Raw genomic sequence first — 26,510 nt, forward strand, 5'->3', positions numbered from 1 at the left:
GATAGTATTAATTTTTAGAGCAAAATTAAACCACCACATATATTACCTATAACTGCCTACAAGATTTTTATTTATTCTATATGCTTCCTTTAACAATGGGCAGGTTTACATTTTCTTACCTAAAAGTAGGAGTTACAAGGAGTTATACAGAGCATAAAATATTATAAATATCCAAATTACATATATACGACTGTATCATCACATCTACATATTTTTACATATCAATGGCAACGTACAGACTGGGATTCAGACTAGGCCCTGGTATTTCACGTACACAGAGGCCCAAACAGCCCCCATTAAACAGAGACCGTCTATGGCCATCTATGGATAGACTACTGTCAATCTCTTTTCAGTGAGATATATAATTGATGATTTCTCTTGGTAGAGTTACACACAAAGGCCTACTGCAAGATACTTCAGGTGCACATTTATTAAAAGGTAAAGGATCAATGCCATACTCGCCCTTCTTAAAAATTATTTTTAAATTGTTAAACAAAGCTTAAATAGTACCAGAACCTATGACACATGACGCTAAATTTTTTAAATACATACTTTAACAACACTTTTTAATTTATCAATATAACAGGCTATTTTATCTAAAAAAAACTGTGACCAGGCCTGGACTAGCAATCTGTGGGTTCTGACAAATGCCAGAGGGGCTGCTGTAAGATGCCATAGACAGTCACTGTTTATTGGGCCTGTGGGGGCTGTTGAAATGCCAGGGCCTATTTTAAATCCCAGTCCAGATCTGACCAAAGCAAAAAATATAAATGCTGGATTTCCAAGGCTGATTTTTTTTCCATATCAGCAATTCTACATCACCACAGCACAATATTTGCTATGCAAACATTTGAAGAGAAGGTGCAGAAAAGCAGACAGCACTGGCAACAACTGCAATAGGCAGACAGGTAGATGTTCCGACTGCAGGAGGCACCACACTTCATAAAAGCAAACAAGCCCAGAGAAAAGAATCCATTTCAAGTTACACCCTTCAATCAGTACAGTAGAGGTTAGATGGAAATACCATCACATGGAAAGAATGACTAAACCCACCGTAGGAACATATACACAAATATAAGCAAAGTGTATGGATATTGAGGAAAAACTCAAATGATCAGCCTGCACTTCAAAGGCAATGAAACCCCACCAAATCCATTCTAGGAAGAGACTTATATAAATCCACCTTGGAAGGATCAGAGTCACATTGCTTCCTGAACCAGAAAAAAAAAGACTCTCGAGGGGGAGATTTAGTGATTTATCAAGAATTTCTTTTCTGTGATTAGAAAGAGGGTCTTCATTATGGCAGTGTCAGAAGTAGGTCACTTAACCCTAACTGAACTGTCTTCTGCTCCTTACTGTGCTTAGACACAACAAAATGTTTATGATTTAGCCCAGGGTGTGAATGAACAGATCACTGTGCATTCAAACGAGTCCCTGCCCCAGAGGAATCCCCTATCATATCCTTCACCCACATTATTGTCTGTATTGAGTGGGGAGAGAAACTGAGTAACCCAGCGGCATGGCAACTCTGCGCCGGACCTCTCTGCAAAAATATCTTTGGATGGGCAGAGTAGCAAACTCTAGCAGCCCCCCCCCTCCCCCCCGCTCTGTTCCGTTACCTGCATCTTGTCCCTGCTTTGCTTATAAATTCCCGCTCTCCTATCTAAGAGCCGGCGGGGAGTGGGGATTTACAAGCAATTATAGAGGAAGCAGACTGGGGTCACTGGAGTACCCCCAAAGGGAACCCAAGCAAGCAAGGGATTGAACCTAGCATCCCAGCACTGCAAGGCAGCAGTGGTAACCTTTGATGTTGCCCTATGGCACTGCCGATCTAATAGTAAAAGAGTGGGCCCTAGGAGGTCATACCTGACACTGTTATGGTTATGTAGTTGATAGTTGATAAGTTGATAGTTAAAAAGTTAATTTTAAGGCAAACAACACCTTTAAGGTGGATCCACTGCTGCATGCTGTGGCAGACCTCATTCTCCTGAAGTGTACAATTATGATATTAGAAATGGTAAGGAGCTTCAGTCTGCAGAGAAGCAGAATGCATCTACATCAGGGGTGCCCAGACTTTGTACATGCAGGGCACAAATAATACTTGGCCCAGCTTTGACAGAGAAGGAATGGTACTTTTTTTTTTTATAAAAATGGTGGCAATGCTAACAAAATTCTGACATTTCTTATTCCTTCATTGAAAAGCAATTTTTTTTAACTTACTTGTAAAATCATTGGTATAACTATCACAGAGCAGGCCCCACAGGGGATCCAGACAGTTGTGGGGTCTGCTGTATGGTTTTTGCTCTGCCAGCTCCTGCCATTCATCCGCTCCTGCTTTAATCACCACTGCCTCACTCCTGTTGAGCGCAAACGCTGAGAGGAGGAGTTGTTCAGGTTAATGATGCGCTTAGTGGGTGCTAGAAATCTTTGTTAGTGGGGGTCCCTGGCTCCCTGTAGTTACTCCACTGAGTAAAATATCTATGATGTAAAAGAACTTGCCTAAGCAAGAGTTTCCATAGCAGTAATATACAGTGTGATGAGTGGAAGGATGAACGGCACTTTTACCACTAAAATGAACAAAAATAAACACTCACTTTCCATTTATTTTATAAAGAAATAAAATAATAACAATTGCTCTGTTATTAATCCTTTCATATCCACATGAGAGGCACTGAATAAGAGTGCAGAAACCACATCAACTCATTCCAGATATCCCCATCTTGTTCTTCTTAATAAAGCAAGAGGTTTTACATGGCAGCAAGTCACAACAGAGTAATAAAACTCCTTTAGACTTCCTGAGACTTCATTCCTGAAAATTAATGTGCCGCAAATGATACTTATACAGTATAATAACCTCTAATGTCTTCCAGTTCCTGCTGCACAATGAGCAGGATATGCTTTGTCAGAAAAAGAGATCCTCCCCATTCACTCCATCAGTATAATACAGGATATATTTGTGTCTCCTAATCAGGAAAATATACATATTATATATAACACATATTTATGAAGCACCAATATATTTTGCCACACACTATAATAAAAGGGTGAAACATACCGTGTTTCCCCGAAAATAAGACACTGTCTTATATTTTTTTAAGCTCCAAAATATGCACTAGGTCTTATTTTCAGGGGATGTCTTACTTTTCCATGAAGAAGAATACAGTACACATTTATTCCATCGTTTGGGCGAGATTTATCGCCCAACCCTAGGTGGGTGTCTTATTTTCGGGGGGTGCCTTATTTTCCGAGGGGCGTGAAAAATCGGGGGGGTGCCTTACTTTCGGAGGATGTCCTATTTTCAGGAAAACAGGGTACAAACAACCTACAAATACTGACATATACAATGGAGCTTACAATCTAGAAGTGCAATATTAAATAAAAGATTATTATTTTGTTGACGACAATTATACAATTACATTTTCTCTTATATTTTACATAATATGATTTTGCCACTAATAAAATAAAGGGGGGGGGGGGTGCAAGGAAAGTATAACTTTCTCTGTGCTCCTTCCCACAGTTTCCAGATGCACAGCTACACTGATCTATAATCCTAACGGGCAGGGAGCTCTTATTAGCTGTCATGGATAATTACCAAGTGATTAAAGATGATCACTATCAGGGAGCACAGGGGGATTTTCCTGATATACGACTGGGTGGCAAATTAGAATGCATCCTGTGACCCAGATCTTGATAGCAAGTTATGTCCCATTCTACAAAAGGTTTTGTTGTCACTTTTCCCATTCTTTTGATTAGTTAAAGATTAGACCGTTCCCAAATTCGAGCTTATTGTCTCCTCCAAAGCCCTGAAAGCAACTTTTCTTAGGCATTGCGGTTGTTTCTAGAGAATCTCTATTGTAATTTCCTGTAAGCACCAAGCTCCGGAGCTCTGTTTCTTTGGTTTCTATGGACACCCCTCAAGCACTTGGTGTAATTTCCTGTCTGTCACAGGCTGATCCTTCTGTAATTTATTAAAGCCTTTAAACTGTAACATTTAAGATAAAGTGCAAGCGATAAGCCGGGGGCATTGATCTAACAACTGGGTTTATCAGTAAGCCAACCTCACATTTGTATTAAATTGAGAAAAAAAAATATAAGGCGCACAGGTAATTTACTATGAACATGTTGGGGAAGAATGTGATCACAAAGAAATAACAGATTTTTCAGGAATAAAAATCCAAATTTCTACCTGTGCCATTCCATAGCACTGGGAGGGAAACTGTCCTTTATAATAATTATTTTTAATTTTAAGTAATTAGAGATATTACTGCTTTGCATAAAATGAGTGTCATTTACATACCTGGACTGAATACGTTATCCCTGTGATGACATGAAGTTAGCCGACAGCTCTGAATGCATTAATGCATAGAAACATTTCAATAACATACACTGCAATGCAAACACATCACGCAGACAGATGTTTACTGGCATCAGATGTATTTACAAACTGTATTTCCTGTAAGCAGTACAGATGTGAGACTGGCCCAGGGGGCTCAGGCAACACTGTGCTATAACTAGGCTAAAGGCTGGAGATATAGGGTTTGATTACTAAAGCAAGTGAAAAGCTCAAATATGTGTGCAAAATTGGGCCCATCCAAGTGCTACTGATCGAGAAAATGAAACAGTACATGCTCCTCTATACTTGCTCCCTGCACCAGTATGTTGGTTGTCTCCACATTGCTCAAAAAGAGGCAAAATACAGGGATCTCTATTCATTCTCAATTATTTGTTCTAGTCATGTGTGGGTCGACCTGCACCCAACCCTAACCATCCACTCACAACTCAAACCATACCTGACCCCTATGGGCCATCTCTGTTTAGATACTCGCACCCATCTTGCCTATCTGTGATGTCACAGAGGGGACGGGGTGACATTGGCACATATATAAATAAAGAAGGCAGGAAGTGGAGCATACCAAAATGGGTAGACTTCAGCCTGCACCCACCAAAAATGTGCATTAGTCCTTCAGAACCCACCCAACCCCTGGGTTTCAAGCTGGCCCACACATCATTACTTTGAACCCTTGGGAGTTGGACCTGGCTACCTCTGGCCATAATTCCTAGCATGTGGAAGAACTACACATGCATCCAGGGCATTCTCCTAACAGAGTGCTACAGGTTAGCTACAGAACTGTTAGTGCGTAAAGAAGCATGACATTGGGTGGAAAATGAAAGCAGTATGAGCAACCCCAGGTTCCAGGCAGATCTCTCATATAATCACAAATGATCACGAACAGCTTGAATTAACAGTGGCACTCAAGTATAAACAATAAAAGAAAATATATTCAGACATAAGATAGGTCATATGGGTGACGTTCCCATGGAGCTACAATCACTACCAAAAGCAGTTCCATGCGTGACTAAAGGGTCAAGGATCGAGGCACTCATTTCTGAGCTCAGACAGCTGTAACCCCCAGTGAGGAGAGAAAATGTTCAGTAATGGGATGATCCAGGGACTAGTAACAGCCCTGCATGCCATTGGTTTGTCTGGCAGATACCCCAGATGGGTCCCATTGCAATAGCTAATAGCTAGCAGCTGGCATCACTGTGCTGGTATCTCCTATCCACACTGCTGGGGGTACTTTATGTCAGTGTGGCAAACATGAATCACCTGTGGCATATTTCCATATTCTTAAAGCAGTCAAGATACATTATGCTACTTCTTGAACTTTTTCATGGGTTCAGTCACATTCCCGTGTCATAAAGATCAACATTTATTGCTCAGATAAACCAAGCAGGCATCCTACCACTGCTCACATGTAACCTCAGTGCCATCTTTAACTGTGATATTATATATTATATTAAAGGAGAAGGAAAGGCTAAGTCACTTGGGGGTGCCAAAATGTTAGGCACCCCCAAGTGACTTAGATCGCTTACCTTCTACCCCGGGCTGGTGGGAGCAGCGAGCGCTTCCTCCTTCCTTTTTGCTTGCGCGCGCATGCGCAGTAGAGTGAAAAGCCGAACTTAAACAAGAAAGTCGGCTTTTCACTCTACTGCACATGCGCCGGCCCAGGGATTTCGCCGGCAGAAGAAAAAGGAAGGAGGAAGCGCTCGCTACAGGTACCCCGGGCTGGCGCTTTTTTCTCCTAACAGGGGCACCAACCCAGGGTACAAGGTAAGCGATCCAAGTCACTTGGGGGTGCCTAACATTTTGGCACCCCCAAGTGACTTAGCCTTTCCTTCCCCTTTAAGGGGAAAATACACCCCCATTTTTGACATGAGCTTATTCAGCTGGACTTTCCTTAAAAGGGTGCATAAACACTATATGAAAGTAAATATAAATGGATTTTGTTTGTTTATACACAGACATACTAGATTCCATAGATTAAAAGGTAGTCATAATACAAGCCTGTGTTGCAGGGACAGTCTCCCCACTCCACCTTTATACTCACAGTGATTCAACCTCTCCCTCTCTTACCTTATTTACTTATGAAGCAATGGATTCTGGGATTCTAAATGGAACAAAGTGAGGGAGGGGTTGCATTACACAGTGAGCCTAACGGATGATAAATGATGTTCATGAATAACAAGGTAAAACAAAAACACACACACCTCTATTTTTATTGTATTATTTCATTAAACAATAAATGAATGTACCACAATGTAATACAGGTATGGAATCCCTTATCTGGAAACCCATTATCCAGAAAGGTCCGAATTACTGAAAGGCCATCTCCCATAGACTCCATTATAAGCAAATAATTCTAATTTTGAAAAATAATTTCCTATTTCTCTGTAATTATAAAACAGTACCTTGTACTTGATCCCAACTAAGATATAATGAATCCTTATTGGAGGCAAAACAATCCTATTGGGTTTATTCCGTATTTAAATGATTTTTAGCAGACTTAAGTTACGGAGATCCAAATTACAGAAAGATCCCTTATCCGGAAAACCCCAGGTCCCGAGCATTCTGGATAACAGGTCCCATACCTGTACTTTGTATTTATCGATTTTACCTGTACATGTTTTTACTTGTAACAATCTCTCTAATACATGGGTATTCTCTTTGTCTTAAAAGAGTTAGGTTTATGGCACACTGGGTGCTTTCAACTAAGGGCAACATTTATATAGCTGTGAAACATCCCACATACTTATAAATGTGAATTTCTTTGCCTCCTGCCTTCATTTGTGTAAATCATAGTGTTAGTATGGAGTAAAATAAATTACACACCTTTATAAATACAGTGATTTGCTATCGGTAACATGATTTCCGCAATCAAGATTTATGCCATTAATTGGAGCATCGCAGCATTATACTGTAAGTACCCTATTTTTTACTCCACTTTCTACACAGTTTTTTTTTTTTTTTTTATAAAGAAATTATTTTGCACACTTTTATAAATATGCCCCTAACAGGCCACATCTGAGAAAGCAAACATACGGCTGGGGGCATCAATCTTTCTGTCACTGCAAACTCCCCTGCAAGGCTGGAGCCTGGAAAGCATTAGAATTCTATTCCTACGCTGTAAAACTGACTGGAATCATGATGTTCTTTTCATACCAAGCGTGTCTTACACAGGATCCCCGTCACAACACAATGTACTCCAATGTACACTGTATTCTGCATAACTCCAATAAATGTACAAGCAGGTTCTGATGCATGTTCCATAAGGTTGATTGGAGAAAATAATAAGAATAATGAGAATACCTGTATAACTCCAGATTTGTGCCATGCCTACAGGGCCCTGCTTGCAAGTCATGTGCGATAACTCTCTCACAATACATCAGTATGGGCTGACCAGGGTGTGTTCTTACCTATCCCAGAAGTACACTATATTAATGTATTCTTCTGTCCTTACAGTTTTTTCAGAGAAGATGTGGTGCCAAGGTGAATTAAAAAATAATTACTTAATGAACTTTCACAAACTCGAGTGAACAACAACATGCAATCATTATTAGCTCAAAGAATTCAATGATGTCAGCACATACAGAGCTACTATTTAGATGACATGAAAACACACATGCACACATGAAAACAGTTTTTAATAACTACAAGTCCCTGCATTCCTTCAAGTGAAGAGTTGCTGTAAGGATGCTGGGATTAGCAATTGGTTGCTAAATAATAACACAAGAAAAAGGGAAAGTTGTGCTCAACCACTAAATTGTAAACCATTAGGCGGGGGTGCAATGAGGCTGTGACCACAAAAAACATATAAACAACCGCAAAAGCCCCCATTATTCCCAGCTACAGTCAGGTGATCCCAATGCAGCCAATAAAAGGGCAACCATATGGGAGTTTTAACCTTATAAGCAAGCATGTTGCAGGTAAAACTTAGTCCCTTTGCTCAGTACTAATCTTAAATTACTTATATAGGTCAGTCAGTGTAGGACTGGCCAGAAGGGATGACTTTGACGTAGTTGGCCAGCTTGAAGTATATTGCAATGTACGGACAAACAATCCCTCTTTTGGGGTGGGGGGGGGGGGAAGGCATTTCTTAGTAGCTGAATGCACAGAAATGTCCTAATGTCCTATTTCTACATATTGATAATGGGTGAGTGCAGAGGATTTTTTGCGATTGGTTGCTAAATGCCTACTAAACATAAGCAACCACAACCTGACCCTGCAGAATCAAAGGTGGCAACCCAGATTCAGGTGGCCTCCAGCCACACCCCAATTCCACCCAGGCCACACCCCTAACCAGGTCCTGTTGTCAGATCATTTCAATGCCGGGGGTAAGTTGAGAGTACGGTGTAAATGTAGGTGATTCGGCTGTTACTGCAGGTGACCAGGATGGGGGAGGGTTAATGAGGTTGGCCCCCCCAAAAAATGCGGGTGAGTTGACATATCTGTTATGTTTTTATAAATGAACAGTGCTACAACATGAGCAGGGTGTTCTTTTATCAATAATTATTAAGTGCCAACATATTTCACTGCTATTCAACAGTTCTCCTGATTGGAATTTTACCAGCTGATTCCTGGGATCCAATTTACCTTACCAACCAAGCAGCAGTATGAGTGAGAGACATGAATATAAATATGAGAGGACTGAAAATAAAAATAATGAATACGATATAACAATAAAAACAGAATTTTAGCTGCAAAGAGCGTTAGTTTTTTGGAATCCAGGGTCAGTGACCCCATTTAAAAGTTGGAAAGAGTTGGAAGAAAGCAAGTAATTAAAAAACTATATAAAAAAAATTACAAATGAAGAGAATGAAGATAAAAGTTGCTAAGAATTTCTCATTCTATAACATAACAAAAGTTTATTTGCAGGTGAACTACCCCTTTAAGAAAGAAAGATGACTCCATGCATCCGCATTACAGGCAGAGCTGGCCAGAGATGCGGGGGACTGTAGTGATAGAATAGAGTACTTAGAATTAAGGGTGCATTTACTGTATATACTGTAAGGGTAAACACAGAGCTACTAGTAGCAGCTATTTGTCATGGCTACTAAAACAGACAATGTTGACCATATACTGATAATTGTCTCTATGTTTGGTTTAGCAGAGGCAATTTTTAGTATTGTCTATAGTAGGGTATTTTCTGGCGTTTAGTAGCCATGACAAGTAGCTGCTACTAAGTAGCTTTGTGTGTCTTCAACCTAAGGGAGTGTATGAAGGGCCAGCCTCCTGCAGAAAAGGGGCGACTCCCAGAAATAAATATTTGAATATGACACCAATGTTTCTATGGGGTGCAGCTCACTGCTTTATATCTGGAGAACATCAAGCCACTGTCCAAAACACTTGGATGCTGCAGGAATTGAAGGTATCCAATCAGATTTTCCAAATTTGGTGCCATATTTTTGTGGGACAGACCTGATTTTGACAGCTCATCTCGCAGTCCCGGATTCTTTCTGAAAAGTCCCTCATTTCCTATTGATCTCCTGCACTGAACCTACGCCGATTGCTAAACAGATGTTTCTCAAAAAGTTTACAAGCTACTCCTGCACTTAGATACAATTGTAACTAATAAGCTAAACAGGTCTCTTGGGGGAACTGAGACTTACAGCTTAAAGGACAATGAAAGGTTAAAATAAATCTAATCTTAAGTCTAAAGGCATTCTTTTAAGTACTGCATATCTAAATTCCCAGATCCCTGCTTGCTTCTCTGAGATATGGTGCTGGCAGCCTACAGCAGTGTGAAGCCTACAGTGACATCACTGAAATCTCTCTCCCCTTCCTGTAGGTGCCAGCGGCAGCCTTCCTATTCTCTGAGCATGTGTGTAACTTGATCCTGTCTCCTGTTCTGAGCTACACATGCCCACCAGCCAATCAGAAGCGGATCTGGCAGAGGGGAGGGGGGGCAGGGAATGAAACACATGTGCAGTATGAAGCAAGGAGGGAAAGGAAGGGAGAATACCTTTTTAGAGATGGCTGCCTGTTCTAGAAAATGTGAAGTAAGTGTGACTAAGTAAATATCTGATTAGGTGAGCCAAAAGTGTGGAGTTTTTACTAAACAATAGGAGGACTAGGAGGACCTTTAGAGGGCGATTTCGCCCTTTTTAGCAAAACTGTAACACATAGAACGTGGTATTTAGGGGGTGTGGTCGCAAAAATGGTCGTGGTCACAAAGTCTTCCTCTTTAAATTTTCCAAATGTCGGGAGGTATGCATAGATTATCCTGGCAAATGGAAACACCTTCACTGCCATAATCATAAGGAATTGTAAATAGAGAAGTAGTTTTTGGGGGGTTTTTTTGTTATTATTCCTCTGGGGATACAAAAGAATCCAACTAAAGCTTAAATTCTCTGCAAGGGACTATAGAGTAGGGCAGGGTTGGCATCTGGACACTGGGATGTCAGTGCTGGTATATACATCTGACATTTGCTGTATTCATTTTCTCACAACCTGACATGGGAAGCAGTCCAGCGACAGCTAATTTCAACAACTATGGGTTACATTTCTATGAACCCCCTGCCTTACAGTCAATGATTTGGAGCAAAGATAGTTAAGTGAGGGGATGGCCTTTGCCCGTAGATACATGCTCAGGAATATAGTAGATTCCAGAACCTTGCCATAGGGGGTACCTTACCAGTTATACTTTATGTTTTGGAGAAAGCAATAACACTCTCTACATGATTTGACCCCCCATTCTTTGCCCCAGTCCAAGCAAAGGAAAGTTAATCATGGGGTGCCCTGTTGGGTCTGCTGTCCCAGCAAATTAGCAAAATGGCAAGAAAAAGTCCATGAAAGATGTTTCCAGCAAAATGAAGGTATTTCAGGTATTTCAGTTGAGTCTAAATTGTGCAGCCCTGTGGTGGCCACTAAAAGGCAGTTTTCCCTAGCAATAAAAATGTTTGAAGAAAATGTCAACCTAACCCCAATTTAAGAAGGCCATTATAATGGCTGTAGGCTCAGACACTGTTGACCCCTCACCAAACATAATGCCAAGAGTGGGATTACTAAAATCACTTTATGGCGCACAGGTATTACAGTAATTTCTAACCTCATTACACAAACATTAAAACTATAAAAAGTTGGTCTAAATTCACGGCTGCACTTTTCATTTGTGTCTAGACACCTGCACAAATCCTTAGTGCCGACACCTGCCGCAGCAGCTCCTAGGCTATTTGTGCAGTGGAATACATTAGTGTATAGTCATTTCCTCACTGGCAGGAAAATGCCACAGGGGCTACAAGGAACTGTTTAATCCAAAGCAATTTAAACACATGGCAAATTGATGATTGCATAATAATAGGTCTCTGGCCCATAGGGCAGGAGAGAATTCCACATTCAGAGCTTTTGCGCTAAATGTGCTTTAATAACTAACAAGGCTTCAGCTATTTGGGGTTTTTAACTATGGAAACTAATATAGAATAAGTCCTGCTTTTTATGAATGTGTAGCTGCATATTCAGATGGTTGCTTGGAGGGTTGAGAGTGTAGAAGAATGTTAAATTGGCAGATAAGTAGCCCAAACACACAGTACCAAGCCCCACAAACTGCTTCCCACTGACTTCTATGTGAATAACATGTAAACACCCTGGCAAATTTGTTGCCTACATTTGCCTTGAAACAGTTAGCCACTGCCTGTTTTGGCTTCTTAAAAACATGGTGCTCAAAGTGCCCTAATAGGGCCACAATCAGCTTCGGCATGCTACAAGCTTGCATGTGTTTAATGTGGAGTTTTTTCTATAAACTTAATACACACTGTCTGAATGCCCAGTGTGCCTCAGTTACTAATATGCAAAGCACAACTCTGAAACACAACCAATGTGGGGGTGCAGAATAGGGCAAAAGCAAAATTGCCATCATTCCCCTCTACAATTGGAGAGCTAGGAACAAATGCATTACTGCAATCTGAGCAGCAAAAACACAAATCTGTACAGGTATCGGACCCGTTATCCAGAAACCCATTATCCAGAAAGTTCCAAATTATGGAAATGCCCTCTCCAATAGACTCCACTGTAATCAAATAATTCCCATTTTTAAAAATGGTTTCTTTTTTTCTCTGTAATAATAAAACAGTACCTTGTACTTGATCCCGACTAAGATATAATGAATCCTTATTGGAGTCAAAACAACCCTATTGGGTTTAATTACTGTTTAGATCATTTTTTTAATAGACTTAAGGTAGGAGATCCAAATTACGTAAAGACCCCTTATCCAGAAAACCCCAGGTCCTAAGCATTCTGGACGGGTCCCATACCTGTAGTAGATACTTAATAATTTACTTTCACAAATAGGTTTGATATAGATTTCTTACAAACTTGTGCTTCCTAAACTTAACATCTTACATTTTTCAGCTTCAAACAACTCATACCATGGGTCATTAGTGCATGTCAATCGGCAAATTTACAAACAACGGTTTGCGAAACGGATTTATAAAGGGGAATGGTCGCCTTATATTAAGTCAGACTGTGAGGGCTCAGTTTTACTGCTATTTTTAATCACTTATGTTTGTTTTTGAACCCTCTTCTTCTGGTCTTCCATTATGATTTCCAAACTGCTGCCTGGTTGCTAGGCTGCTTTAGTAAGCCCTAGCAACTTGTTAATGTTAAGGTACACTTTCATATATTCACTCAGCATCTGGGTCTTGCTCTGAAGTACATTTCTCAACAGTTTAGTGAACAGGAATAACAATGACAATTCCCCTTTAATGAGCAAGGGGATATATTGTGTCAGCAAAGCAGGGTAAAAAACCTTGCTCTATGCATAGCACTGCATATTATTCCATTAGGCACCTTTCCAGGTTCAGATCAGCTGAACACAGTGCCTTAAAGAGTTCATGCAAATTACATTTGGAATGAGTTCATAGTATAGAAGCCGTTCCATAAAGCTGCAATTATCCAGCGCAAGGGAGTCAAGCTCGCAGCTAAGCCCTTGTTAACTCCATCAGCACCCTTGGTTAAACAACAGCTTTCTGGGATGCAGGGATCGGTGGTTTAGAACACATGGAAGCTTGACATCCCTGATCAAACAGATAAGTGCAAAGGGCACAAAATACTTTTTTTTAAATGCCATTAACTAGATCAGAAAATCAGATATTAATACGGGATCTCAAAAGCACAAGAAAGATTTGATATTGGCCACCTAACAATACACTAGAGCCTGGAGCAAACACAACATACAGCAATATGGTCTTTTTTGCAGAAAAATGGCTGCAAAATGTCCCTTATTTTGGCCCATGGGGTGCAATCAAAGGCACACATTTTTTCCTACTCCTAGAAAACCTGGCCTATGGAATGCTAGATAACGCCGCCTACAGTGCTGACCACACCTACATCATTGTGTCGGTCTTTAAGTATTTCCTGTGGCAGTTCCGGTGCAAGCAGACCATTGGGCACCCTAACACCTCTGTAGACACCATGGTGAGGGCAATGGTTAGTGAGTTGGCCAAGCTGCGCATCCCACTGCCATGATACCAGGGCCCACATTAGCCGCCCTTACCCTGTTAGCTGCTGCCTGGTTTACTGGTTATTTGTGCTCTCAACTGGGATCCCCATGGGGCCATAGTTCAGGTAATAATGTGTTTCTCCCAGGTTTTCTGGGAGTTGTCACGTTGTTATTAGACTGGGTTCTTACATGGGACTTAGAGCTTTCTGGACCTGCCAAGCTCACTATGTTGGATTTTGCTCCTTCAGACCCCCGGGAGCAACAGGATGTAAATGGTTTTGATTTTCCATCGTCCTCTTCCGGAAATCCACGGCAAAATCATAGACTCTTCCCAGGACTGAGACTGCTTTTGTCCATATGTCAGGATCTTCATCAGGACATTTGGCCAGTGGACTGGGGGGGTGAATTTTTAGTTGTAACTTGAAATTATTGGCCGGCATGTCGGTCTGAGTTCTGTTAATTCTCTTTTGTGAAGTTTTTAATAAAACCACATAAAAACCCTAGAAAACACTGAAAGGATGAGCTGTGCCTTGGCCAAAATATAACAAACCTGGTCAGAATGTTGGAATCCCCTGGAGCAGCCATTGCCCTGTATGCAAGTAAAGCACTGACATTCAGATGTGCAATTTTGCATCCTACTGTAGTCTTAAAACAGTTTGGACAGCCAAAGTTGTATATCAATGGCTAATGTGTTATTCATCTTTTTATAAGATTTTAGTATGATGTAGAGCAGGGGTCAGAAACCTTTTTGGCTGAGAGAGCCATAAACACCACATATTTTAAAATGTAATTCCGTGAGAGCCATACAATACTGTATGTTTGGCCGCAGATGCTGCGGGGCAAGGTAGGGTGGGTCCCAAGGATGCCGGATGCGATGCTGAGGAGGGAGTGGCCTGCGCTTGGCGGATAGAAGACGTGTTCTAAGGCTTAGAACACTTCTTCTATCTGCCGAGCGCAGGGGCAAGGTAGGGTGGGTCCCAAGGATGCCGGATGCGATGCTGAGGAGGGAGTGGCCTGCGCTTGGCTGATAGAAGACGTGTTCTAAGGCTTAGAACATGTCTTCTATCCGCCGAGCGCAGGCCACACCCCCCGTTATTTTTTTTATTAAAGATTTGGCAGCGAGCCAGATGCAGCCATCAAAAGAGCCACATCTGGCTCCTGAGTCATAGGTTCCCTACCCCTGATGTAGAGAGTAATATTTTAAGACAACTTGCAATTTCTCTTTGTGTTTTAGGCCATTGTGACTTCATGGTATATGTGAAGCAAAATAGTGCGGTGACTCCTGGGGGGTGTACCCAACGGTTGATCACATCTCCAATTTATATCTTGATAATATAGTTGTGTTTCTTTTATAAGTGCATTGCATCTTAATGATTCTATATCATACCATGTTGTGTGTTGGAAGGCATGGATTGTAAGATATTTAAGGGCTGGTGTGACGTGTTTTTTTTTAACTAGCTTTTTGTTTAGCAACTCCAGTTTGGAATTAGCTTCTGGTTGTTAGGGTCCAAATTACCCTAGCAACCGAGCAGCTATGTGAATGGGAGTCTGGAATACCAATAGACAAATACCAATAGACAAGGCCTGGATAGAAACATAATTAATAAAATAATAATAAAACAATACAATTCTAGCCTCACATAGCAATAGTTTTTGGCTCCTTGGGTCAGTGAAACCCAGAAAGCTGGAAAGAGGCAGGAGGATAAGGCAAATAATTCAAAAACTATAAGAAATACAAAAAAAAGAGACAAACTGAAAAGTTGCCAAGAATTGCTTATTCTATAGCATCCTAAATGTTAACTGAAAGGTGAACCACCCCTTTAAAACAAAGTCCAAATTATCCATTAATTGCTGGGAAGCTGATATACATTGGGAAATAAATAACTGTATAAAATACCAAGTGCTTAGTAGATCAGTATTTAGTCCATGTTACACTCACCCCCTCCATGCCATAAATGAGGGGAGCTGCATGGACTTGCTCTGCAGTAGGGCTATAATGTAGCAATAATCATCTTGTTAATATGTGCCAATGTGCGTTTTAGTAACTGAGAACCTTTATGTCACACAAATGTGCAGAACTTAGTTTTGACCCCTGCAGCGCCTTAAAGGTTTGAAGCTGAAGTACTACATCATGTGCAGCCATCACACAAGGAAGTACAGCTATTTGGCAGACATCTGGTACGGGGTAAACACTAGTTCAAAAAGTCAATATCTTTTTGCAATTTAGCACTGCTAGCAATTGCCAGGCGGCTTACTGTCAATAAGTATCTTAAAAATTGCATCTTTTAAAAAGCCAAGGATTTGGTACCTTGCCAAGCTTTTCTTGTTTTAAAGGCCAAAGTCCTGCAGTTTAAATAACCCATTGATAAACACAGCTTGAATCATAGCCATAAAGCATGACAGAACTAATGCCCTTTGAGAAAAAAGAAATAAAACTGTTAGCTTTTGTGTCCCTGTGTAATATCAAAAGTGGCTAAAGGTTTTTAAAATATACATAAACCAGGGTCTTCCCCTGTTTTATTCTATGTCATGGACAGGGCCTTATTTCTATAAAGGCACATGTGGCCCTTGCCTAGGGCAGCAATTTTAGGGTACCCTTGGGTGCCTATGTAATAAAATAAAAATTACAACAGATGCCAATTGGTACGGAGGGGGGGGGGGCGAGGGTATGCTACTCAGGGTGCCAGTCACAGCAAAGAGTTAACCTTTTCCCTATTTTTTGTGAGCTGCAAATACAAATTTTCTTTACCATGGTAGTGTCCCAAGGCAGGGCACCATTCGTCACTGTGCATGCACAAATGCCATTGCAACATTTCACAATTAATGGGGATAAATGTTTTCCAAACAGTATCTGTTGTTTTCAGGCAGAAATACAGACTTCAGGGGCAAAGTCCCTTTACATTCTGCCTATGGAAACACAAATGCAATCAGAATTTCACAATTATACATTTTAGAACTATGAATCTATACACACTGTGTGCAGCACTGTACAGTAATGTGAATTATTAACATTGCACAGCTTGTTTATATAAATAAGACACCTAATGGATTGTAGTGCTACTACTTCTATTGTTAGAAACACATACAACAGGATATAAGCAGCAGGAACTCGTATATTTACTAACAAGGCCCACAGAACGAGCCTGTATGTTATGAACAGCCAGTGACTGGATTGACTGCTGTACCTATTGCCTATAAACAGCTAACACACTATACACAAAGGAATTTAATGGGATAGTTACATTTCTAACAAACCTAGTACAGAAGCAAATACCCTTAAAGAGAAAGAGACAGAGCCTTGCTTGTTTGATTTTATCCTTCTACAGGCAATACAATGAACTATATGAAAGCCATTCAGCCAAAACACAAAAACCTATTTTCTGTGGGACCCAACAGATATAAGCACAGTAGCCAATGATTTGTCAAATTATCTTTGCCACAGTCCATAGGGTGAAGACACACAGAGCTACTAGTAGCAGCTACTTTTTCAAGGCTACTGCCATTTGAAATACTGAGAATTGCCTCTGCTGAAACACATGTAGGGACAGTGAATGATCAGCATTGTCTGTTTCAGTAGCCACGATAAGTAGCTATTAGTAGCTCCATGTGTCTTCACCCTAAAGAAAGGGGCAACCCCATAGGGAGCCTGATACTATCAGTACATTGCCACTCAAGGTTTATAGGATATTTAATAGATAGGGATGCACCAAATTTATCAACTATTTTGCAATTCAGACAAATCCCGAACCAAATCTGACCCCCATTTGCATATGCAGAATAGTATAAGGAAGGGCTTAAACAACTGATTGTTCGTGTCATGATTTTAAGGATTCAGTTTCAGTTCAGCCAGGTACCTGGATTGCTCCAAATCCAATTTCTGCCAGAATCCTGAACCAAATCCTGGATTGTGTGCATCCCTAGTAACATAGACCTTAAGGCCTGTGGTGCACACAGCTTTTCTATTCTGGCATGTATACATCAGTGGAGAACATGGCAATCTTCTCTGCACTGACAGGCATGGCATTGTCCATCAGTATGCACAGGGGGCAGACTTGGCTCAAAAGTAAAATAAAATTTGTTATTATAAGTTCAACAGGTATTTTTTAAAAGATGTAGATGAGAATACTCGTGGGCAGGCAAGAGCCCTAAGATATCACAACCTATGCAGACAAGTATTAGTACAATCAGGCAGAATATACTATATTATACACAGGCTAATATGCCACACTGGCGACTGTTACCAGCCTGTGCATGGCCACCTTAACGTCTAGTTGTTGCTAAAGGAGTAAATCTCTGCTAATTTGTCTGGGATAAATTAGGCTGATTTTTAAAGGAACAGTAACACCAGAAAATGAAAGTGTATAAAAGTAATTACAATATAATGTACTGTTGCCCTGCATTGCTACAACTGGTGTGTTTGCCTCAGAAAGACTACTATAGTTTATATAAGTAAGCTGCTGTGTAGCCATGGGGGCAGCCATTCAAAGGAGAAAAGGCACAGGTTACTTAGCAGATAACAGATAAATCCCCATTATATGGGGCTTATCTACTAGTTATCTGCTATGTAACCTGTGCCTTTTCTCCTTTTTTCCAGCTTGAATGGCTGCCCCCATGGCTACACAGCAGCTTATTTATATAGTAGCTTTTCTGTAGCAAAAACACCAGTTTTTTGCAGAGCAACAGCACATTATATTTTAATTACTTTAAAACACTTTAATTTTTTGATGTTACTGTTCCTTTAAGTCTGCCCAATATGTGACTAAGGCAGGCCCTCTGAGGGGCTCTATACAGTACATGGAGCAATAAGATGCCAAGTTTGTTGCTTATATCTGCCTGTGTATGGAGAACAATAAACCTCCCAAACCCATGCTTATTTAGTGCACTAGGCAAGCGGTGCATACTAATTTTTTCACACAATAAAGATATATAAATTTCTAACAATAAATAACAATAAATGGAGAAAATATGGAAATAGATCAGTATCAGTATGGGAAGTTTGCTAGTGTTTTCTCTTTACTTCTTTGTCCACAGCATTCTGCACCAAATGACTAGTTGCTACTGGGTCACAGTTTTTAGGGCCCCCTTATACTTTCTGAATATGACTTTTTTTTTTTTATAAACAAACATTATTTATCAGTCAGGGCCCCACTAGGCCCCCTAGCACTGGCAGGGACTGCTTCCTCTACAGTTACACCCCCACCTAGCAATGAAAACCTTATGTCCTGGCCTGTACCACTGCACACAGACTTTGCTGCCCTGCATTAGGGATATGGTACCATCCAGCTCTGCAGGTACAGTCAGCAAGGTAAGTAACCCATCATTAGATCATATCTAATTTATCAACCTCAACTGACCCAGAGGAGAGGCTTCTCACATTCTTTATTCATTATGGCATAGGTCCCTGGATGTACACTCTGTGCCCATGTACCAAATTTCTCCTCAGGCAATGATGAATGGAATAAGTACGGACGGGCGGTGAGCCCAATGTCGTGCCTAGGAGTTTGAGGGAAGGGTTAAAACATCCCAGCGGCAGAGGGATAATCAGTGACAGGCACCCAGCACATGCTTAGAGTCCAGCTTCTGCTGTGTATTATCTTCATTGTGCGCAGACAAACAGCAGCTTTAAGACAAGACCCCTTTTTTATGCAATGAATAATCTTTTTCAACAAAGGAATTCTCAAGGCTGCACATTGTACTCCACACAATTTCAGCTGCACCGTAAGGTTTCCCTTATGTATAATATACTATGCACACAGACTATGTACATACAGACAAATGTCAAATGCTGGAAGTACTGGTACTACAAACCTTGCTCCTGCTCCTCGGGTCTGGCAGGCTGGTTCCCCATGCTGCTGCTATTCCTAGGACACTGGCTTGTATCTCCACACCCTGCTCATGGTCGCAATCCAAGTCACTTCTGTGCCAGACCTTCCTCTCCCAATCTTTCTCTTTGCACTCATAGAAAAGTCAGATTGTTCCTACTTCTAGCACTGGGAAGTGAGCCTGGGGATAGTGTCAGGGCAGCTACGGACATCCCTCCTACCTAATTACAATACTGTGCACTGAAAGGCTGGGCTATGCAGTTAATTAGCCGGCTGGCTGCCGCTGCTTCTGGAATCAGGAAAAAAAGAATAGAGGTGACTCAACATGTGATGGGGCCACACAGAGGCAACTTGCAGGCACTGCAGGCAGCGAGCAGAGAATGCAACCGTGCTACCGACAGGCGCAGGAGCTTCAGGAGACCGGGAGCAACATTCGCCACTCACAATATTGCTGCGACCGACCCTTTCTATGCTGGCAGAAATCAACTACACGATCAGACGAGTACAACTAAGCAGCTGCTCACATTGAGACTCTGGGGAATGTACAGATAGGACTATGGGCTTGTGTCCAGTCTAGGGTGTGTCCTGGCTAATTTGTATTGTGTAACCACAATAAAGATACCTTGTCCGCAAGGCGGTTGCAATGCGATAGTCTGCAAACTTATTTAGCTTTGCAGAGAGTAAAATGAATGCACAATCAGGTGCACTCTGATGCTATTCATAAATATATTTTAGATACATGGATTTATTGTATTTCCTATATTTACCACCACACATTTTCTGCAGTGCTTTACAGAGATTATAAGTCATTCCTTGCCCCGCAGAGCTTACAATCTAACCTGCCTGTATGTTTCTGAAGTGTAGGAAGAAACCCATGTAGACATGGGGAGAACATTAAAGCTCATTGCCAATAGCGCCCATTCTGGAATTGAAGTCAAGGTGCTAATGCTGCAAGGCAGATGTGCTAGCCACTGAGCCAAGATTTTTTTATTAGGAGCTACCTGATTTTGGCCCCCTGTCCTGGTCTCCCATCTCCATTATGAATTTCCCTAGTTTTACTGCGCTCCTGCGATTTCCCCCACACACGCAGTAAGTAACCAGTAATGTCATTGGTGAAGTGTGTGCATGCACAGGGGCATTCAGTGGCTTCAAAAGCTCTATTGCGAATGCACAATAAAGTCCTTTCTGCCTACATGGGGGGCAGCATCACTGTGTGCATGAACAAATTTGTCACCCGGCAGCACCAAGTACCAGGCTGGCAGTTCTGCCAATCACGTATATGCACACAAAGTGTGTAAAATACCGGTCTTTTCTATATTATAACATTGGCATCAAGCATAATATTTACTGGCCAGTAGGGTAGGAGGCAGGGCAGCCATCAGGGAGGCATTCTGACAACATTTGCAGGTTGCAGGATGGTTTGAGCCAAGCTCTTCCTTCCACCCTTCCCATCCACTACCTTACAGTACCCCCTCCCCCCTCCAGCAGCTTCTACAGCAGTGGTTCTCAACCTTCCTAATGCCTTCATAAACCCTTTAATACAGTCCCTCATGTTGTGGTGACCCCCAACCATAAAATTATTCCAAAGACCATTGGAAATATGTGTTTTCCGATGGTCTTAGGCGACCCCTGTGAAAGGGTCCTTTAACCCCCAAAGGGGTCCCGACCCACAGGCTGAGAACCGCTGTTCTACAGGCACCCACATGCCCCACCCCCTTCATAACACCAGAGATGGGACGGGGTGGGTCTTTAAATAATGGTGGATTGCCATGTTGGGTTTGGAGCAGGCAGGTTAAGGGTGGGTGTGGGTTGACTTTTTACCAATCCGCACATCAATAGTGCATAGGTTGGATTCTAATGACAGACCCCAATGGTACAAGGTAGCAATTACACATTTAGCCACTTATTACATACATAGCCACTGCTGCATCCTTAGGACAATGACATTCAGGGTGATTCCCATCTCAGAAATCATATGACCCACAAGTGCACCAATAGGGATCAGGTAATTCTACTCATAAGGAGGATCTGAGTGCCTGCTCAAGTTTATCTCTACTGTTCAATACCTACTGAAAGGATTTAGCAGAGCACATATACTTTCAATAATCATCCTCACATTTTCACACTGACTCTACGCTTTTCCTTACCACCCAAAAATTCCAACCCAATGCATTTTGATAGCACTTTCCGTCCTCTAACAGATTCCATACAGGCTACAGATAACTACAGTTCTCACGGTGACATCTGTTCTAGAACAAAAAGCCTCTGTTGTTATAAATCTAATTGGAATACCTTTCATCTAATCAACTTCTCAGCTTTGTAGAACTCCCTTTGAATAAAAACTGTAGTACAGTGTTTTGGGCCTGGGACTAGGAAAATGTTCCCTGTGTAATTGCTGAGAATAAAAGTTGAAAGAAAACTAAACCTTCAGAATGAATACTGAAGAGATACTCTATGTTATAATAAGTGGTCAACTAAAGAAACTTATCAAACTGGAATATATATATTTAGTGATGGGCTGGGCGCTCCCTCAGAGATCACATGACCAAAAATAATGCAGCTCTAATGGTAACAGGAAGTAGTGTGGGAGCAAAAGGCCAAACTCTGTCCATTAATTGGCTGATGTGACCTAACATGTATGTGTGCCCTTGGTTTCTTTGAGTGACACCGTGAATGGTAAGATCCCAGGGAGTGGCCCTTAGTACTTTAAACGGAAAGTCTCAATTTAGGATTACCCAACAGCGCATACTACTAAAAATTATATTTTTATAAAAATAGTTTATTTATATGAAGCAGGGTTTCACATATGAGAGTTTTATGCAATTTATTTTTATAAAGACTCAATGTTTTGGGTCTAGTTTCCTTTAAGGATTGATATGACCAGAAGTTAATAAATGCTGCATTTCTATAGGTCCAATTATTGTACTGACCACAATACTGATGAGTCACTGCCTCTACTACTCTGCATTCTGCATGGGCTTTACTGTACTCATCCACCCCATCAAATATGTCATGTTGTGCCTTTTTAGTAACTGATCAATGCATCAGGTAAGTGACACATGGGTAATAACGACTGAAAGTTTATTTTGGTTTATAATGAAATATACCCTTCTATAAAAGAATAGTGTCAGTTCTCTTGAGAAGGGTGGTTCCTTAAGCCACAAAACACCTGACTAACACGCAATGTCTTCCAATAGAAACCACTAAAAAAGATGATATACAAAAGGAAACTAATCTTGTGATTACTAGAGAGGAGATTTGTGGCTAGAAAAATACATGGGAAAGCCTAAAGTAAAGTTCTTATCTCAACACACATCTCCCATTCTCAAACACTGTTCCTGGCCAAAATGGGCACAGCCCTGCCAGATTATTAGTGAGGTAATAAGCAGCTCAGTCATTTGACTTACATGGTCTCAATTGGGATTATACAACACCTGACTTGGGGTGTGGATAGCAGTTATAGGTGTGAGGGGTTACAAATGCATTTGGGTGTAACTGTATGGAACAAGGACTGATTGTGGGTGCGGCCTTAAATGCTCAGATTTTTCAGCTGGGAATGTTGGAAAGTATGCTATGTTCTACTGACTCACTGGCTTATAATTTGACTCCTAATACCAGAGCTGCCTTTAGAAGGTGAAAGCAGCAGCAAATGTCCTGGGATCCACACACAGCAGGATTTGAAGTGCAATGCTCATGGCATGTTTCAGGGTGGGACTGGGCTGCTGGGACACCGGGAAAAAACACGGTGGGCCCCGGTGGCCCAGACCTAATTCCTGTTGCCACTTCCCCTGGCTGCCGCTGTCCTCCCCTGATGCATTTCACTAATGCACTCAGGAAAGGACCCGGGCAGGTGGCACGGGCCAGTAGGCCCTGCACCCCCCCCAGTCTGACCCTGACATGTTTTGTCTCCCATGCTTTGTGCCTATTTACACCGTACTTGTGTGTGCTGGTGGCACAATTGCACTCTGAACCTTAAACCAGATTAAAAAGCCAGGTGCAGGGCACAATGCTGTATTGCTCCTTAACTTATCTGTTGCCAATGTGCCACCCCCTGGCCCTCCTGCCATGAATATAGCGCTGCCAAACATAGGTAAAGCTGTATCCTGTGGGGGCCACAGATTTTGTACTCCATTCTCCATTTTGTACTCCATTCTGGAGGCTACTGCGGCTACTATGCTAAGTGCCAGGCATGGTGCAAAAGTGCAAAAAATATGGTAATTTGCATGCATATTTGGCATTTTGCACCCTGCCCTGCATGTACTAAATGACCCTATTTATATCAGAGACACATTACAGAAAATATTATTAAGCTATGTGTTGGGACCCTAATGTTTAGGTTGGGTCACCACCAACAAAGCACATAACTGATTTCAATATTTTGGCTGCTAAGCTGATTTGCCAACTTAACTTGGGTCCCCAGTGTGAAAGACTAAAAAAACACCGCTCTAGTACAGCTATCTCCCATAGACTCCATTTTAATCAAATAATTCTAATTTTTAAAAATGATTTCCTTTTTCTTTGTAATAAAAAAAACAGTACCTTGTACTTGATCCCAACTAAGATATAATTAATCCTTATTGGAGCCAAAACAATCCTGTTGGGTTTAATTACTATTTAAATAATTTTACTAGCAGACTTAAGGTTGGAGATCTGAATTACGGAAAGACCCCTTATGTAGAAAACCCCAGGTCCCTAGCATTCTGGATAACGGGTCCCATACCTGTATTACAATATTAAAATATGCAGAGAAGCATAGAAATATCAACCAGAATCTAAAAAGGAAGGAGAGAGAGAAATGAAAGCAGAACCACTCCTATACATCAAGGAAACAATTAAAATGGAGTCTATGGGAGACCTTCCTGTAATTCAGAGCGTTCTGGAAATGGGGTTTCCGGATAATGGATCCCATACCAATATTATAAAGACCCTAGAAAAGTCTAATCCTTTCTTGTGCTATATTGGGCTAAAATCATTTAACAAAATGTTTTGTATGCCTGGGGCCTTTATTTTTTGATCCCTAGTGCCCATATAACAGGATTAATTACATGTGTACAAAGCAGCTCTACATGTTCTTAGAAAAGTGGTGACGTATTGACAAGATAATGCTTCCCATGGCTTTACTTGTCACAGCACTGCAAAACAGGCTGAAGGGGTTAACTGCACCTCACCAAATGCTGCTCAGCAGATGCTTTACCCCCAAGTTCCTGGTTTGGAATATTTTTTCTGGTTTTGGCTGATTTGAAACCATTTATCTTTTAACACATTTCCTTTTTCCTCTTCTGAACAGCTCTGACAGTTCAACTGGTGTTGATTCCTCTTGTTTCTGTCTCTTGTCTCTGTCGGCCAAACCCAATGAAAACCCTCTGGAGAAAATGCCCATTTTTTAGCAATATATTCAGTTTTTATTTCTAAAAGTTATAAAATACAGTGCCTAGTAGTGGTAAGTCTAAATAAACTAGAGTTGCTCAGTAATCATGAAAACCAAGTGGTACCCTCAGTGCTACAACTTGCCAAGGTCACCAATTTAAAACATATATTGGGTAATGGACACTTTCAAGTAGTGCCTTCATTTGTCCATAAGCTGCACTGTGACCATTCGGTGCTCGTTAATCAATTGATGGATACCTCAAATAACATTCTGCAAAGAACATACGGCATAAAATATGTAGCCCATGTTGTTTCTGACTGAGGCTGTCTGGGGTCCATGAGCCACAATATTCGGCAAAGCCTGGTCGCCTAGTCGCTAGCAGTTCCCTAGCCCTGTTCAGCCTAAACCCTCATGTTGTTCTTCCATTGACCTGTCTCATTGACCAGCCTCGCAAGAATGTTTCATTTCTAGCCAACAATGAAATCGTGCATGTCCTTTCAATATCAACCTGCCCAAACCACTGAATCTTGCCTGTCTTTTCCATATCAAGCTGCCCAAACCACTGAATTGTGCCTGTCTTTTCCATATCAAGCTGCCCAAACCACTGAATTGTGCCTGTCTTTTCCATATCAATCTGCCCAAACCTCTGAATTGTGCCTGTCTTTTCCATATCAACCTGCCCAAACCTCTGAATCGTGCCTGTCTTTTCCATATCAAGCTGCCCAAACCTCTGAATTGTGCCTGTCTTTTCCATATCAATCTGCCCAAACCTCTGAATTGTGCCTGTCTTTTCCATATCAAGCTGCCCAAACCTCTGAATTGTGCCTGTCTTTTCAACATCAACCTGCCCAAACCTCTGAATTGTGCCTGTCTTTTCAACATCAACCTGCCCAAACCTCTGAATTGTGCCTGTCTTTTCCATATCAATCTGCCCAAACCTCTGAATTGTGCCTGACTTTTCCATATCAAGCTGCCCAAACCTCTGAATTGTGCCTGTCTTTTCAACATCAACCTGCCCAAACCTATGAATTGTGCCTGTCTTTTCCATATCAAGCTGCCCAAACCTCTGAATTGTGCCTGTCTTTTCAACATCAACCTGCCCAAACTTATGAATTGTGCCTGTCTTTTCCATATCAAGCTGCCCAAACCTCTGAATTGTGCCTGTCTTTTCAACATCAACCTGCCCAAACCTATGAATTGTGCCTGTCTTTTCCATATCAAGCTGCCCAAACCTCTGAATTGTGCCTGTCTTTTCAACATCAACCTGCCCAAACCTATGAATTGTGCCTGTCCTTTCAATATCAACCTGCCCAAACCTCTGAATCATGCCTGTCTTTTCAATATCAACCTGCCCAAGCCATGGTTTTTATGCACCCTGTGAATCCCTAGTGTGCATTACATATCCATCTTAAAATAGGTGGTCATTAAAACCCATTGGGGCCTGTGTCCTCTGCTGCTCCCTAACATTGCAAATTAGGGGGTGGGATAGGAGACACCTACTTGCCTCCACCCACCTGCCCCTCATGAACATACAGTACCACTGCT

The 26,510-nt window shown here is 41.4% G+C and overlaps 1 protein-coding gene across 4 annotated transcripts in view; it reads right to left on the bottom strand.

Moving 5' to 3' along the window:
• Nucleotides 1-26,510, bottom strand: part of specc1 (sperm antigen with calponin homology and coiled-coil domains 1) — a 187,214-nt gene that overhangs the window by 120,981 nt on the left and 39,723 nt on the right. The window contains exon 1 of one of the 4 annotated variants that reach the window (XM_004911690.4): nucleotides 19,584-20,107. The exons of the other annotated variants lie outside the window; for them this stretch is intronic. Coding sequence (XP_004911747.1) covers nucleotides 19,584-19,623 — 40 coding nt within the window. The 5' untranslated portion in view covers nucleotides 19,624-20,107. Of the gene's footprint in view, nucleotides 1-19,583; nucleotides 20,108-26,510 lie in introns of those variants that run through there. 4 annotated transcript variants of the gene reach the window in all.

Source organism: Xenopus tropicalis, chromosome 2 (genome assembly GCF_000004195.4).
Source record: "Xenopus tropicalis strain Nigerian chromosome 2, UCB_Xtro_10.0, whole genome shotgun sequence".
Classification (NCBI taxonomy): Eukaryota; Metazoa; Chordata; class Amphibia; order Anura; family Pipidae; genus Xenopus; species Xenopus tropicalis.